At 43.7% G+C, this 15,886-nt stretch overlaps 1 protein-coding gene across 4 annotated transcripts in view; it reads right to left on the bottom strand.

Moving 5' to 3' along the window:
* The window catches only part of RAPGEF5 (Rap guanine nucleotide exchange factor 5), a 219,383-nt gene extending 212,780 nt beyond the window's left edge, over positions 1-6,603 (bottom strand). For 2 of the 4 annotated variants that reach the window (XM_033440473.2, XM_033440468.2), the window contains exon 1: positions 6,238-6,599. In XM_033440473.2, coding sequence (XP_033296364.1) covers positions 6,238-6,468 — 231 coding nt within the window. In that variant the 5' untranslated portion in view covers positions 6,469-6,599. Of the gene's footprint in view, positions 1-6,237 lie in introns of all 4 variants that reach the window. The other 2 variants (XR_004486903.2, XM_033440477.2) reach the window with 2 other exon arrangements.
* Between the last annotated feature and the right edge of the window lie 9,283 nt (positions 6,604-15,886).

Consider the following 15,886-nt stretch of genomic DNA (forward strand, 5'->3'; position numbering starts at 1 on the left):
TAAAAAGAATCAGTACTCCTTGGAAAATGGCTGATTTTGGGTCTGGGGCAGGAAATGGACAAGATAAGCTTAGAATACCTTGTGCTGGAAAGCAAGAAAGGTATTAGAAACTACTAGGGCCTTGTAAAAAGTATACAGGAGATAAGTAGAAACTGAGCATCAACAAGAATATTGACTTCAATGGAGTGAAACAAAGACATTAAGATCCACAAGATCTTACTGATACTTGAAAAAGAAAAACTCATTGATTATCATGGGAGGTTGTTAGGGCACTAAATCATAACTCAGAAAATTGATAAAAGGAAAAAAACTAAGCTTTTTCCCTGTCTTTTCTACACGATCTGATTTTCAGGAGACCTAAGTAATTCATGAGGGTAAATTCTTTATAGACAGAATCCCAATTGATAAATGCAAGAGGCATGATAGATTTACATCATCATCATTTTGCAACCTCTAATGAAATGGATCTAGGTTACAATCATGAATGACCGATGCTACGATCATTAGGTGAAAGGTACAAGGGTAAGCTGACTCTGCCTGAACCCACTAATCACTCTTGATATCTCAAAGAGAGAAACATCCAGACATCACATGTCTTATGATGTGATGCAACACTTTTACACAGTAACACCTACCAAGGATGCTTGCCTTTAAGTCTGAATCTAATCAAGCCTCTACATCTCACTGCCAGATTATAGGAAACATTGAAAATAAAGGTACAAATTAGACACCACCACAAGTAAGAAGTCAGCCGAGAAGCGTGACATTCTACCTGACAAATGACCCGCTAACTCCATCAAATCAAAGGCATGAAAAAAGAAGGGGGGGGGGAGGGAGGGGTTGTTATAAAATAAAATAGATCTGAAAACCTAACAACCAAATGCAATGAGACCTTGTTTAATTCCTGACTGCAACAAATCATAAGTGAAAAGACATCTTTGAGAAAAATTAAATATGGGAATTACATTAAGGAATTTTGTTAATTTTTTGTGAACTTTGTTAATATTTTGTGAATTTTGTTAACATTTTATGAATTTTATTAATATTTTTAGGTTTGAGAAAGCCATACAATTTTTATGTTTTTTTCTTTTTTTCCTAAGGAAAAAAGCCCTTATCAGAGATGTAAACTGAAACACTTATGAATGAGATGACATAATATTTAGGATTTTGCTTTAAAATATACCAGCTCCCATTAAAAAAAAGTAGGGAAAGGAGAAATAAGTGAAACAAAACTGGCAAAATGTTAATAGCTGCTGAAGGTAGGTAGTAATTATACTATTCTCTCATAATCTCCATAACACAAAGTTTAAAAAAAGAAACAAACAATTAAATGGTTTTGGTGGAAATTCAATCTGTGCCTTATCTTACCACTGACTTTTTTAGAAGGTCCTCCCCGAAAGAAAAATTTAGCCATTCCCCACTTAGCCTAAAGCAGTGCAAAGAGTCTTAATCAGTTTGCATTCTGAATTCAGTATGATTAGAAGTGACTGAACCAAGGAACCAGGAGTTCTTGTAGTAACAAATGTCAGCTTAGTTTTTCCTCATAAGAGACAGCCTACAAGGCACCTGGGTTGGGCAACACAACCCACAAAGAGCTTATTAGATGACAGTTGATGTCAGATTGTCAAGATCTGTGGGAGCCCAAGACAGCATGAGCAAGAGTCTCACATATTCCTAAATCAGATCTTGGTCAATACAGAAGTTGCAAACTTTCTTACCAACTTGTGTAATGCACAAAGCTACTTTCTTACCAGTAGTAATGAATTTGTGCTAACTTGTCCCTATAATCAGTCAGCTGTAACCTGGAAGTACGGCTCATGAGATACAAAACTAAAGGTCCACAAAAAGATCTAAGCCATGATTTATTTGCACTGGTAACCAAGGGGCTAACCACATGACCCCAGGTACTTACAAGTCATCCACTGGTTTGGCACATATTTCTCATGGTTTTTTTTTTTTTTTTTTTTTTTTTTTGCGGTATGCGGGCCTCTCACTGTGGTGGCCTCTCCCGTTGCGGAGCACAGGCTCCGGACGCACAGGCTCAGCGGCCATGGCTCACAGGCCCAGCTGCTCCACAGCATGTGGGATCTTCCTGGACCGGGGCACGAACCCGCGTCCCCTGCATCGGCAGGCGGACTCTCAACCACTGCACCACCAGGGAAGCCCTCTCATGTTTTTCTCTTTCCTTCAAACCCTTCTGTTATGGACTGAATGTTGGTGTTCCCCCAAAATTCATATGTTGAAGCCATAAGCCTCAAGATGATAGTGTTTGGAGGGGCTTTGGGAGGTACTTAGAGTTAGACTAGGTCATGAGGGTGGTGTCTCCAAGATGGAATTAGTGGCCTTATAAGAAAAGGTAGAGAGATCAAAGAATTAGAACAAAAAATTCTAAAATTTGTATGGAAACACAAAAGACTCCAAGTAGTCAAAGCAGTCTTAAGAAAGAGAACAAAGTTATAGGTATCACACACACCCTGATTTCAAACTATACTACAAAGTTACAGTCATCAAAACAGTATGGTAAAGCATAAAAACAGACACACAGCTCAATAAAACAGAATAGAGAGCCCAAAAATAAACCCACATTTATACGGTCCATTAACCTATGACAAAGGAGGCAAGAATATACATTTTCAATAAATGGTGCTGGGAAAACTGGAGAGCTACAGCAAAAGAATTAAACTGGACCACTTTCTTACAACATATACAAAAAGAAACTCAAAACAGATGAAGGACTTAAATGTAAGACCTGAAACCATAAAACTCCTAGAAGAAAACATAGGCAGTACAGTATGATATCAGTCTTAGCAATATATATATATATATATTTGGATCTGTCTCCTCAGGCAAAGGAAACAAAAGAAAAAATAAACAAATGGCACTATATCAAACTAAAAGCCTTTTTCACAGTGAAAGAAACCAATCAACAAAATGAAAAGGCACCTTACTGAATGGGAGAAGATATCTGCAAACGATATATCCAACAAGGGGTTAATCCAAAATATATAAAGAATTCATACAACTCAACATCAAAAACAAAAATAACCCCATTTAAAAAAGGATCTGGGGCTTCCCTGGTGGCGCAGTGGTTGAGAGTCCACCTGCCGATGCAGGGGACATGGGTTCGTGCCCTGGTCCGGGAATATCCCACATGCTGCGGAGCGGCTGGGCCCGTGAGCCATGGCCACTGAGCCTGCGCGTCCGGAGCCTGTGCTCCGCAACGGGAGAGGCCACAACAGTGAGAGGCCTGCGTACCGCAAAAACAAAAACAAAAAAGGACCTGAAGAGACATTTTTCCAAAGAGGACATGCAGATGGCCAACAGGCACGTGAAAAGATGCTCAATATCACTAATCATCAGGGAAATGCAATTCAAAACCACAATAAGATATTACCTCACATCTGTCAGAATGTCATCAAAAAGACAACAAACAACAAGTGTTGGTGAGGATATGAAGAAAAGGGAACTCTTCTGCCCTGTTGGTTAAGGTTATAATTGGCACCACCAATATGGAAAACAGTATGGAGGTCCCTCAAAAAATTAAAAATAGAACTACCACATGATCCAGTAATTTCACATCTGGGTATTTACCCAAAGTAAACAAAAGCATTAACTGGAAAAGGCACATGTGCCCCTACATTCACTGCTGCATTATTTACAATAGCCAAGATATGGAAACAAGCTAAGTGTCCACTGATAGATGAATGGATAAAGAAGATGGCACATATACATATAAGGAAAGATTGCTCAGCCATTAAAAAAAAATGAAATTTTGCCATGTGTGACAATATGGATGGATCTAGAGGGTATTCTGTGAAGGTTAGAGAAAGACATATACTGTATGAGCTCATATGTGGAATCTAAAAAACAAACAAAATGAAAATAGGCTCAAAGATACAGAGAATAAACAGGTGGTCATGGGTGAGGGGGCGGCAAAATAGGTGAACAAGATGAAGAGGTACAAACCTCCAGTTATAAAATAAATAAGCCATGGGGATGTCATATACAGCATAAGGAATATGGTCGATAATACTGCAATAACTTTGTACGGAGACAGACGGTAACTAGACTTGTGGTGATCATTTTGTTATGTATGCAAACGTCAAATCACTATGTAATACACCTGAAACCAACATAATATAGTATGTCAACTATATTTCAATTTAAAAAACAAAAAGGAAAAAGGAAAGAGAGAGAGATCTCTCTCCCTCCATGTGCACCAAGGAATGGTCATGTCAGAACACAGCAAGAAGGTGGCTGTCTACAGGCCAGGAAGAGAGTTCTCACCAGAAACCAAATCTGCTGGCACCTTGATCTTGGACTTCTCAGCCTCCAAAACTGTGAGAAAATAAGTTTCTGTTGTTTAAGCCACCCAGCCTATGGTATTTTGTTATAGCAGCCTGAACAAACTAATATGGGTACATATTTCACTTATTTTTCTCTTTCTTTCAAACCCTTTCCAACTCCTTTGATGGGAAGGTTCCAAAAACACAAAGGTCGTTCCAGAGCCAAAGGAGGGGAAAAAAGTTGAAAATTATGGGCTTCCAATATTGGAAAATTTGACAATCTTCCTCCAATAAAAAAACTGGCCATGCACTTATGAAATGTGTTTGGAATGTCCCAAAGAGAAGTCATACAGTATTAGAACTAAAGAAGGGCCAATAAAGTATACATTATTTGAAGTAACTGCATTCAGAATAATTAAGTAAATATGTATCTAGGCAAGGTCCACCACAACATCATCCCAGGCAAGGGAAACACAAGCCTCTATGCAGATGAACACTCTAGATCTATTTATAAAGAAACCCTCAGCAATTCTGCTCACAGATTGCCTGGCTGCCCTCACATCTTCAGTATTCCGTGCCATGAAAAAGTAACTGTCAAGGATAATAGGAACATGATTTGACCTACTTTTCCCTAGACGCCTGCAAGGTCTATAACTCTGGTTCTTGTGTTTATTTAGTTATCACATCTTTGGGACACATTTCCTCGCTTTCTTTGCAGGCAATCCTGTATGCCACACGTTAAGGTCATTTGTGGGTAATTCCTAAACTCCCCTGGTCATGGACTTAAAGATGTCCTATTACACTCAGCTAATCCTCAAAACATCCTTCTGAGGTAGATCATGTACAGTCATCCCTACACGGGAAGAAAAATTCTTAGGAAAGTAGGAACACAGCCTAGAAAGGCCGAAGACCTCCATCAGTTCAGACCCCTCCCTGACCAGATGAGTCCATACCAAACCCAGTGTTTCTCCCTAACTCTCAAGTTTCCACAAACTTATCTTGCAGGATCTGAAAATCCCCCAGTAAGATCTTTTAAGGCAGACAACCAAGACTTCTTTTTTAATTTACAGTCCAAAAAATCTACACTGTGGTAGCTTCTCGGTCAAGTCTCCTTAAGGATGGCAAATTTTTAAAAGCTCAGTAAAACCCACCAAAAGGTGCCCAAGGCCCCGGTGAGCACGGACACCTGACAAGTCAGCCCCGTGGCCAGAGGCCCCGGCAGGGCCTGCTGGGTGACTTATGAAAGACCCCGGGCCGCCCCGCTTCTCTTAACCGCAAAACACGTCTGACCTGCTCGGGCCATTAGATGCCCTTAGAACCCAATGAGGCACCGTCCTCCACCAGGAAATCCTATCGAACACACCAGCAGGAAGTCAATATTTAAGATTCTGGGGGAGTCGCCGAGTACTAAGTGCTGGCGACTCGGGAACCCGGGAGCTAAAGCTCGCCCCGGAGCTTCCAACTCCGGGGTCTCCCCCTCGTCCGTAGCGTCGGCCAGAGCCAGTGCCGATGCCCAAAGCTTGCAACGAGGCGTCCCAACACCAGCGCACACGTCTCATGCCCCCTGAAAACGGAGATCCCACTCGTGGGGCCTGAGGCTCGCTGTCGGGAAAGGGCTGGCCGACTGTTAGGCACCGAACACCTGCAGCTCCCCCTCTGGGGACAGGCAAACAGCCCTTCTTCCGGCGATGCTCACGGTCCTGCAGCCTGAATCCAGGTGCGCTTGGGTTAAGTCAGGTGCATCTGGGGGAAGGGCAAACCTTCGCTCCCCTGGGGGAACCCCACGACCCCACCGTCCCGGGTCGCTCTTCTGCCCAGTCTCTCACAAGGGGGCCCCTCTCGGAACCTCCCCAACTTCCAGACGCCCGCCTCGGTCGCCCGCGAGGGTGGGCGCGGGCTCCACGTGCGCGCCGCCCACGCCCATCCCGGCCGGCAGGACCCGGACACTCACCCGGCCCCCGGCGGCGCTGCGCTTCCTCCGCAGAGTGAGGCCGCTCCGCAGCAGCGCGGGCAGGTCCCGCAGCCGCGGCCGCGGCGGCAACTGCAGCGGCTCGCGCTCCGGCTCGCGGGCGCTGGGGCTGCGGCGAAAGGCGCCGTCCGCCGCCGCCACCGCCGCCGCCGCGGCCAGGGCCGGACTCTCGCACGGCGGCTGCATCTTGACGGAGCCCACGGCCATCCTCATGCCCTGAAGGCGGCTGCGGCTGCGGCGCCGAAGGCCCTTCTTCACCGCGCTCGCCTCCGCGCGCCGTCCAAGCCTTCGCTAGGCAGTGAGAGGGCGCGACTGCGGCTCGGGCGCGGGGCGCGCAGCCCGCCGCTGCCCATTGGCGCGCGCCGCGGCCCCCGCCAGGCTCAGCCCCGCGCACCTCCCCTCCCCGCCCAGGTGCGCCCCGCCCCGCCCCGCCCCGCCCCGCCCCGCCCTCTCCAGCGGCACACCTCAGACCGCGGACCTGGACGCCCGTGGACCTGGACCCCGGCAGCCGCTCCTCGGACCTTGGACACCGTCTCTTCCACAGGTGCGGGATCCCCAGAATCCAGCACCAAACCCACTCAACTGCCCGGCCCATCCCCCAACTCCCTTTAGTCTGAAAAGTCCCGCTTCGCCCCCTTTTCCTCTCTGCCAGCGTTGAACTTCGACCAAGCGAGCTGGGAAGTCTGGAGCACACCAACCCCACCCCGTGTGCGCAATGGTTTTTTTCCCCGTTCCCATCACAGCCTGGCTCAAAATCGTAATCGCTATTCCCAAAAATGGTTTTTGCCAGAGAACTTCAAAATAGGCTCTGTATTCTCCTACAAGTCAAACACCAGTGAGGTAGAATTGCCCCGCCCCCCCGCCGTCCCCTCTTTGACACATTCATCATTAAAGGCTAAGGGGAGAAGACTTTTGTTCGTTCGTTATGCTAGGTGTTTAGCAAAATAGGTTCAAGTCTGGTGACCTGGAGGTGAATCTCTGCTAACAAGTTGGAACCTGACCCTCCCTAAATGCCTGATGCATATGATGAATGTGCTTGGTGAAGCGTAAAGGCCTACTGTGGTGTGAATCATTGCTTACACCATTCCAGGAGGTAGGAATAGTGGAGCCCTGGGAATGCAACTATTCCAGCAGGGCCTTAATGTCCAGATCGCTGTGAAACTTCACCTCCCAGATCAATCTGTCTTCAACAAGGGCCGGCCAGCGCTTTTACTCCTTATCAGTAGGACACTGGGGTCCCTATCTTTGCCTAAGACTTGTAAGAATTGAGTAAGCTTATTCACGTTAAAAAAAAATAAAACTGACAAATGAGAATTACAGGAGATCAGGGCCCTTGGTTGTACCCTCAGCCCTCACAAGGTAGACGCTTGGCAAATATGTACGGAAATATGGCCACGTAAGGAAAAAAGAAGAATGACCTGTGACCTCTGCCTTCAAGAAACTTAAAACTTGGCCCAGGACTAGATACACATATAAAATAACAAAGATATTGCCTTGTACTCTTGGTAATTGCCCAGTGAGTGTGAATAATGAGCATTGAGGGCCACAGGAGCGAGGAAATCCTTCTGGTCTGGGACAGGCAAAAGTCAGTGAAGGGAGCTTGAGCTGTGCCTTCAAGCTGAGTCCAGAAGCTTCAACCAGGCAGAAAGAAGGGTGCCGGTCCTTTGTGTAAGAAGGAAAAACATGAGAAAAACACCAAGGTGGTAGGACACAGAACATATTGGGCACTGAATGTGTCATACTGGTGGGAGAGAGGGATCATGTGATAGAGAAGAAGGAGAAAATATCATAATGGATGCTGGTGACACACTGGAGAAGGCCTTAAATCCTGTCACCTAAAGCTGTGTGTGTTTACTGGAAAGGGCCCTACAATAAACTCTATCATCCATTACAATTTCCAAATACCTATCTCATATATTGAAGGCTGAAATCCTATTTGTATGTACCATATGAGTGTACCAGCTTATATAATGTGGAAATACTTCTGCTTCCACTGGTAGTTCAGCATTGCCTTGAGCCCCTATGTCATACTCCATACTCCAAACTCCCTCCTGAAACGCCAACTAAAGGTCCACTAGACCTTTAGTCCTGGTCCAGTAGAGGCCCTCCAGGACACTTGTGGTCAGTTATCACTCTGATTAGGGGATGCTTGTGCCATATCACCCCTGATAATACCCTTTGAATCACACCATGAACCTCCTCTGCTCTAAAATAGAACACATGTGTTCTGACTCCTAGGCCAGATCCTTGGTCTTCACACTCTCTCACAGTGCTTCTCAATGCAAGACCAGGGAGTTTGGACTTTATCCCATAGATTTTATGGTATTGACCAAAGTTCTAAAACTCAATATCAACAGGACCTTTGGAAAGTGGGCTTGGGGTAAGCTGCTAAATGACAATTACCATATAGCCATGGTATAACACAGGCAATAGGGAATAGCAGGAATGTGTAAGCAGAAGAGCCATGCCACTATTTAGCTCAAATCAAGCAATACCCCACCCCAGGACCTTTGTACTTGCTGTACCCTCTGCATGGAATACACTTCCTCTGAAATGCTGTCCAGTAGAACTTTCTGCAATGGTGGAAATGTTCTGTATCTGCTTTGTAGCCACTACTCATATGTGGCTTTTGAGCACTTGAAATGTGACTAGTGTGCCTGAAAAACTGAATTTTAAATTTTATTTAATTTTAATTAATATAAATTGAGAGAGCCACTTATGGCTTTGGGCTACTCTATTAGAAAGCATAGTTCTAGAATTCAGTGTTACCCTTCCTCTACTCCTTAAGCTTTTTTTAACTGAAATGTCTCCATTTCAGTGAGGCCATCCATGACCATGTGATTTTAAATTGTAGCCCTTCCCATCTGCCCCTTTCCTGCTCTCTTTCCTAGCCCTCCAATGTTGCCATCCAACATTCTATGTATTTTACTTATCAATTTTCTCTGTTGTCTGCCTCCCCACAATAAGAATATAAGTCCCACAAGGGCTTGAAAGTCTTTTTCCTTTTGTTCAGTATCTAGAACATATTAGTTGAAGAACTGAATTTTACCACATATAAGGACCCAGTTTTTCAAAAGGAGCTTAATCTGGATTTTTACATAAACTCTCCTGATTTTGCAATGTTGGAAGTTAAAACAAAAAAGCAAATCCTATGTATGCCAACATTGCACAGGTCAAACAAAACCACTGGAGTATCAGAGCTGATTTTTACTTAGGAGAATGACATCATCAAAGTTAAAGTTTATGGAAATACATATGGTAAGAAAACACAAGTTTTATTGGCTATTTGCAGTGAGGGGCAATGGGAGACCAGGAAGATAACTCTGACTTTCACCTAGCTACAAAGGGATGAGGGTTTGAATGAGTGGGGTCAGCGGAAAAAGAAAGAGGTTAGATGTCAGAGATTGTAAAAGAAAGCTCCTCAGGGCTTGGACACGTGTTAGGAGGAGTAGAAAAGTACTTCAGGTGGTGATACAGATTGTATTTTACAAAGATGACCAACACAGCGTCTCCTATCCCTACGATCTTCTGCAGTACAATCTTGACACGCCCCCATGAAGAAAACAGGATTTATTTCTCCATCGCCTTGAACCTGGGCTGGCCCTATGACTACTTTGGCCAGTAGAATCCAGCAGAGGGTAACAGTGCCTGTTCTGTAAGTAGCCCCTAACTGACCTGGTAGCTTTCACTTCCTACTCTCTTGGGACGCTGGCTCTTGGGATGCTCCCACTCAGAGCCCAGCTTCCTGTGAGAAGCCCAAGCCATCTGGAGAGTCTAGATAGATGTGCTCTGGCAACTGAGCTCCCATCCAACAACCAGCATCAATGGACAGCCATTTGTAAGCCATTTGGAACCTCCGGTCTAGCCACGCCTTCACGTGACCCCTGTACTAGCTAACGTCTGACTGCAGCCACGGGGAGAAGCCAAAGCAAGAGCTCCGCAGTTGAGCCCAATCAACCCACCGAACTATGAGAGTTAGCAGCAAATTGTTTTAAGCCACTCAGCTTAGAGGTATTTGTTACACAACAATAGATGACCAAAACATATTGCTCAGAAAAGTGTGAAGAACATACTCCCTTAAGAATTCAAAAAAATAATAATAAAGGGAAATTCATACTTATATTTGTATGTGTGTGAAGAAACGTGAAGTTTTTTTGCAAGTGGTCAGACTTGGCTACATGAGAATGGAAAGAAGGGAGGTGTTTTTCAAGCATAATTTTTAATTTTTTTTTAATATTACCTATTCAAAAAAATTCAATTAAAAAAATGGCTCTGGATTTAGAGAAGTCAGGAAGTAGGGGGAGCTGGTTTTGGGGATTTTCGTTTTACATAGCAGTTAAACTAACTAAACTAGAAGGCACCCCAGTGAAAATCTGACCAGCAAGAGCAGAGGGTGAGCTGGAGCTCAAGAGAAAAGACTGGAGAGATAACTATGTTGGGGTCCAAATATCTGAGAGTAAAGGGTGGAACTGGACTGCAGTGCTCAGAGGACAGAAGGGAGCAGAGACACTCAACCCCTTGCTGCGCTGGGCCCTTGGAGAACACACAGCATGTGTCTTTCCATTTCTACTTGTATGAAATTTGAAGCAGTGACTCACCTTGGTTTTCCCCCTTTAATTTTTGTGATCCCATGTGATTATCAAGAACGCCAAGGAGAGACTTTCCTGGTGGCGCAGTGGTTAAGAATCCGCCTACTAATGCAGGTGACACGGGTTCAAGCCCTGGTCTGGGAAGGTCCCACATGCCACGGAGCAACTAAGCCCGTGAGCCACAACTACTGAGCCTGTGTGCCACAACTACTGAAGCCTGTGCACCTAGAGCCCGTGCTCCAAAACAAGAGAAGCCACTGCAATGAGAAGCCCGTGCACCACAACGAAGAGTAGCCCCCGCTCGCCACAACTAGAGAAAGCCCATGTGCAGCAACGAAGACCCAACACAGCCAATAAATTAATTAATTAATTAATTTTAAGAAAAAGAACGCCAAGGAAAGCATCTGTTAGCTGGGTTTTTTCCCTTGTTCTTCCCCTCCCTGTGTACCTACGTATCTCCCGATAAATGTACACAATGTATGTCATGCTAAAGAGTCTCCTAACACCATAGCTATCAGGACTTTGGTGAGTCCTCCTTGGTGCCCAACCCTCCCCAGCATCTCTTGTTTTAATTTTTCCTCTATTTAAGATGTTTTGCATTGCTTTACCAGCTCTCTGAAATGGAAAACCTAAATACAATTTCGCCTCTCTATTCAAGCCTGCCAACACTTTAATATGTAATGATCAAAACGGATTGAATCAGACCTTCCCAAGGACTAAGGGTGAGCAGTGGGAGGTCAGAGGCAGAGTTTGCACTGGAAACCCAATACAGTGCATACCGCCTCTGCTGAGAATACCACGTATAACTGTGTACTTGATACTAACATTATTTTTGTTTTCTTATGGCATGAATATGCAGGCAAGAGAAATGTAGCAAAATAATGAAACATGTTTCAAACCTAAAAATGTTAAGCCTTCCTCATTTTAGTGTTCAAGCATCATAAATAGAACTATCAGCCGTCAGATGGTTCATGACAAGCCTGTGTGATACTGTGCTATTGTTTGTGTAGTGCATCACACACTATGCGTCATGCAAATATCCCCCTCAGGGATGGTACATGTTTTCTTACACTATTAGCATTGGTGGCTCCAGCCAGAGACTGGCTGATAAGGGTGGATGCTCCTCCTTATAAGTTTGTCCTCTATTCCTTACACTCATAATCTTGAAACAAAATCCTTCTATTCATGCCTTTTTATATGCCATTTACTGTTATCATCCTGGAAATTTCTTTTTCTAAGTCAGGTGTGCAAGTTTACCAGGCCCTTGGGTATTTAGGACACTGGTGCAAAAAAATACCCAAGAAGACAGAGCAAGAAGGCAATAAGAGAAATAACTTGACCAACAGACAGCAAGAAAGCCAAGCCAGTCTTGTCCCATCCTCCCTACTCTGCTATGGAAATCTACTCATCCTTTCACAGATCAAACAATGTCTCCTCCCAGAAGCCTTCTCTGCTCTGCCCATTGGGATTAATCCTTCCTCAGGTAAACCCCAGAGTATACCTACTACTGTGAATCTACTTTCACGGCCTCTCTTATCACAGTTAGTCTTGTATTTGAATTAAATATTTGCATGTAAGACCTAGATGAGGTTATAAAACCCCGGAGGGCAGAGATGTTTCATTTTTGTATTCCCCTCTAGTGTCTATTGCAGTGCCTAGCACACTGTAGATGCTAAGTTAAAAAATGCCTGCATGAATGAATGCTGGATGAACAAATGAATGAACAAAGCTGTGATTAGCCAAACACTGTCATCCTAGGTTGAGGAAAGCAAGCCAGAGGTCTTAGCAGATGCAGAGTCTCAAAGGTCACAGGAAAATACATTATCCCAAGGGTGATGGGAGGCTATAAATGGACTCCAGATGGTGGCATGTTCAGATCAGCAGGGAAGGAAGATGATTTTAGCATCAGTATGTAGAGTGCTTTAAAATAGGGAGACGTTGAAAGCTGGGCAGCCAGCAAAGCAGGTTACAGAATCCCAGGCATGAAGTATTAACATGGTAATCTATAAAATCGGGTTAATGGAAACTTCTGTGTTTTCCTTATAATACTTGCATCCATGCATTCTGTGAAGAGTTTCTGTGCTAATTAAATGAGGTGACGCTTGTAAAGCTGTTTGCAAACCTTAAAGCGCTGCACCTAGAGCACTGCCGTCCCGTAGGGGTGAAAGGGAAGGGAGAGATGAAATGATGCCTTGGAGAAAGCAGAGCCTGCACCAGGACGGCAGAAGGGAGTGGGAAAGCCAACAGGGTATCAAAGGTCATACCCAAGCAGAAGACAGAGACCTTTGACAGTATGTTTCTTCCTGTTTGTGAATTTGAAACATCTGTAGCATTGACGCAAGCTAAGTACAGAGTAAGCAGTGAGAAAAGCTGCCTTAGAGCATTCTGGCAACATTGTATGAGTTCAAATTGGTACTCAAAGATCTTGGTGAGAAGATATAGATGTGGGGCTAGAGAACACTCAGAGCAGGAATGTCTCCTAAGTTCTTAAATATAAAGAAGCTCTTTAGCTTAAAGAAGATGACAGCACTCAAGGGACAACAAGGTCATTGTTTTCATATACCTTGAATACACAGAAGAGAAACTGGACTCATTCTATACAGAGTTAAGACTGAAGATGGAAACCACAGAGTAAAATTTCTTCTCAACATAATAAAGGCTTTTCTATCCACTTAAAGTCCATTTTGAACCTAATATAGTCCTTACCCTTGCAAAATAGGGGGCTTACACCAGGCTTCATGGAATTTCGTGTTATCAGAGGCATGATTGGATTCAGTGACCTGTAAGTTTCCATCCAACCCAAACATTCACTTTTTTCATTGGCCCTAGTGAATACTGAAGTGGTTACATAAGGCAGCAATTCTCAAAGTGTGGTCTGGGGACCTCTGGGGGTCCTCAACACCCTCGCAGGGGTTCCATACGGTAGAAACTATTTTCTTAATAATGCTAAAATATTATTTGTCTTTTTTGTTCTCATTTTCTCATGAGGATACACTGGTGTTTTCCGGAGGCTACGGACATGTGATATTGCAACAGACGGAATGCAGGAACAGATAAGGCACTCCAGCAGCTCCTTCGAAGCCCAACATCAAGGAAATTAACAAAAATATAAACAATGCCATTCTTTTCACTAACTTTGTTTTGTTTTGGGGAAGTTATTTTTCATAAAACATATTTCTATTAACATATAATCTGTTTATTATTAAATGAATTAATAAATATTTAAAAATTTTTGCTCTTTTCAATTTTAATACAGTAAGTATCCATAAACATGACCCACAGAAAACAAAAGCTCAATAATTTAAAAGTGTAAAGGGGTCCCAAGACCAAGGAACTTGAGAACGGTTATTATAAGGCATGGTTAGAAAAAAATTTATCTCTGATAGTAAGAAAGGACGGAGATGTGAACAGGCTAAAAAAGCTTTCTGCCTTGCCCACTTCCCAGCTACCTTTGCTGAAGTAATACCACTTTCATCCTGACACGGAACTAGTGATTTCCACAAAGGTGGCTACTCGAGGGACCTGGGTGGTGGAATGGGGAGACCCGTGCTTTGCAACCAGATGGGCCTGAGTTTAAACCCAGATTTTTCCACCTTCTAGTTACATGGCCTTAAATTACTTGACTTCTCTGAGCCTCCATGATATGTTCTGTGTAATACTAATACTACCAGGTTGCTGAGAAGATTAGACAGGGTCTACATGCAGACTCTAACCCAATGAGCTACCTCTTAAGTCACAGCTATGTGGCTGGAGCTGCTGTTGATCAATCCCAGGTGAGGTCCAAGGAAGCCGCGTGACCTGGTGAACAAACAATGGTCTAGATACGATCTTCACCAACTTTTCCCACGTAATCCCCTCTCTAGGCAAACCCCAAATCTTTACACAGGTTATTCCCGAAGCACCTTCTTTACTGCCAACACCCGAAACATAACTTCCTCATCCTTTCTACTCTGAATACAGCTATGGGGGAATAAAACAAACACTGAAAGTGCAACCAGAAAACCTAGGTCACGTCCCACGTTTCTTGATTTATTAGCTCTGCGACCTTCACCAAGCACTTCACCTCTTTGAGCCTGTTTCGTCATCTGTAAAACAGGGGATAATAAAACCTAGTCTGTGGGATGGTAATAAAGGCTAAAGTAAATAATGCCTATGAAAACACCTAGCAAACAGTGAAATATATATGTGGTGTCGTCATTAATAAATCCTGTCTATTCTATGTTCAAAACTGGTCTAACCTAAAAAATTCCATAGTGAATACTTAATCAAAATTATCTCCCCACAAACACACACATACACACATGCAAGTACACGGTGATTGGATAGTAACATGAAATTTTGCACACATTTTTACAAGCACACAAACTTTGTGAATGTGTTCTAGGCAATCCCCCCAATTTGTTTTTCTAATCTAAAGCTTTGTATCAAGGCCGGATAGAGAGAAACACTTGACGTATCAATCTTTATTTCTAAATAAACCTACTTAAAAGAGGTAATGTTGATAAGAGCAGCAATGAAGAACTTTCTTAGGAAATTAAAATGTGACACTCATCTGATTCTCTCCCTCCGACCTGGTCCCTTAGGAGGGAAAAGAGGGCTTGAGGAAGAAATGCTTCACAACTGCTATTAGCAGAGCTGCTCACTAAACCTTTTATCTGCAGGTGCTCTTTTAGGTCTATTGATTTAGAACTAGGAAAAGCTGTTAGTCATAAAGTTTCTGATTATGCCTGATGAAATGTCAAAACCTGCATTGTCAAGGCTGAGAGAATCTGACTCTGTTCTCCAGTCGATTCAGGATGAGCCAGTTTTGGCCGTGGTCCACTGGGTTATGTGCATATGTGTTCTCCCTGGCTCCTCTTTGGCTGTAAGCTTTCTGAGGACTAATGCCATTCCTTCCAAATACTGTGTGAATTCCCCATCACTTACAGAGTTGTTCTCTGCAATGATGGGCATTACACGGAACTGTAGTTTTATGATTTCAGATCAAAACTGATGTCGTTTCACTTTTCAAATATGTAGATTTGAAACATGTTCTCAGATAC

The sequence above is a fragment of the Orcinus orca genome, chromosome 9, assembly GCF_937001465.1.
Source record: "Orcinus orca chromosome 9, mOrcOrc1.1, whole genome shotgun sequence".
NCBI lineage: Eukaryota > Metazoa > Chordata > Mammalia > Artiodactyla > Delphinidae > Orcinus > Orcinus orca.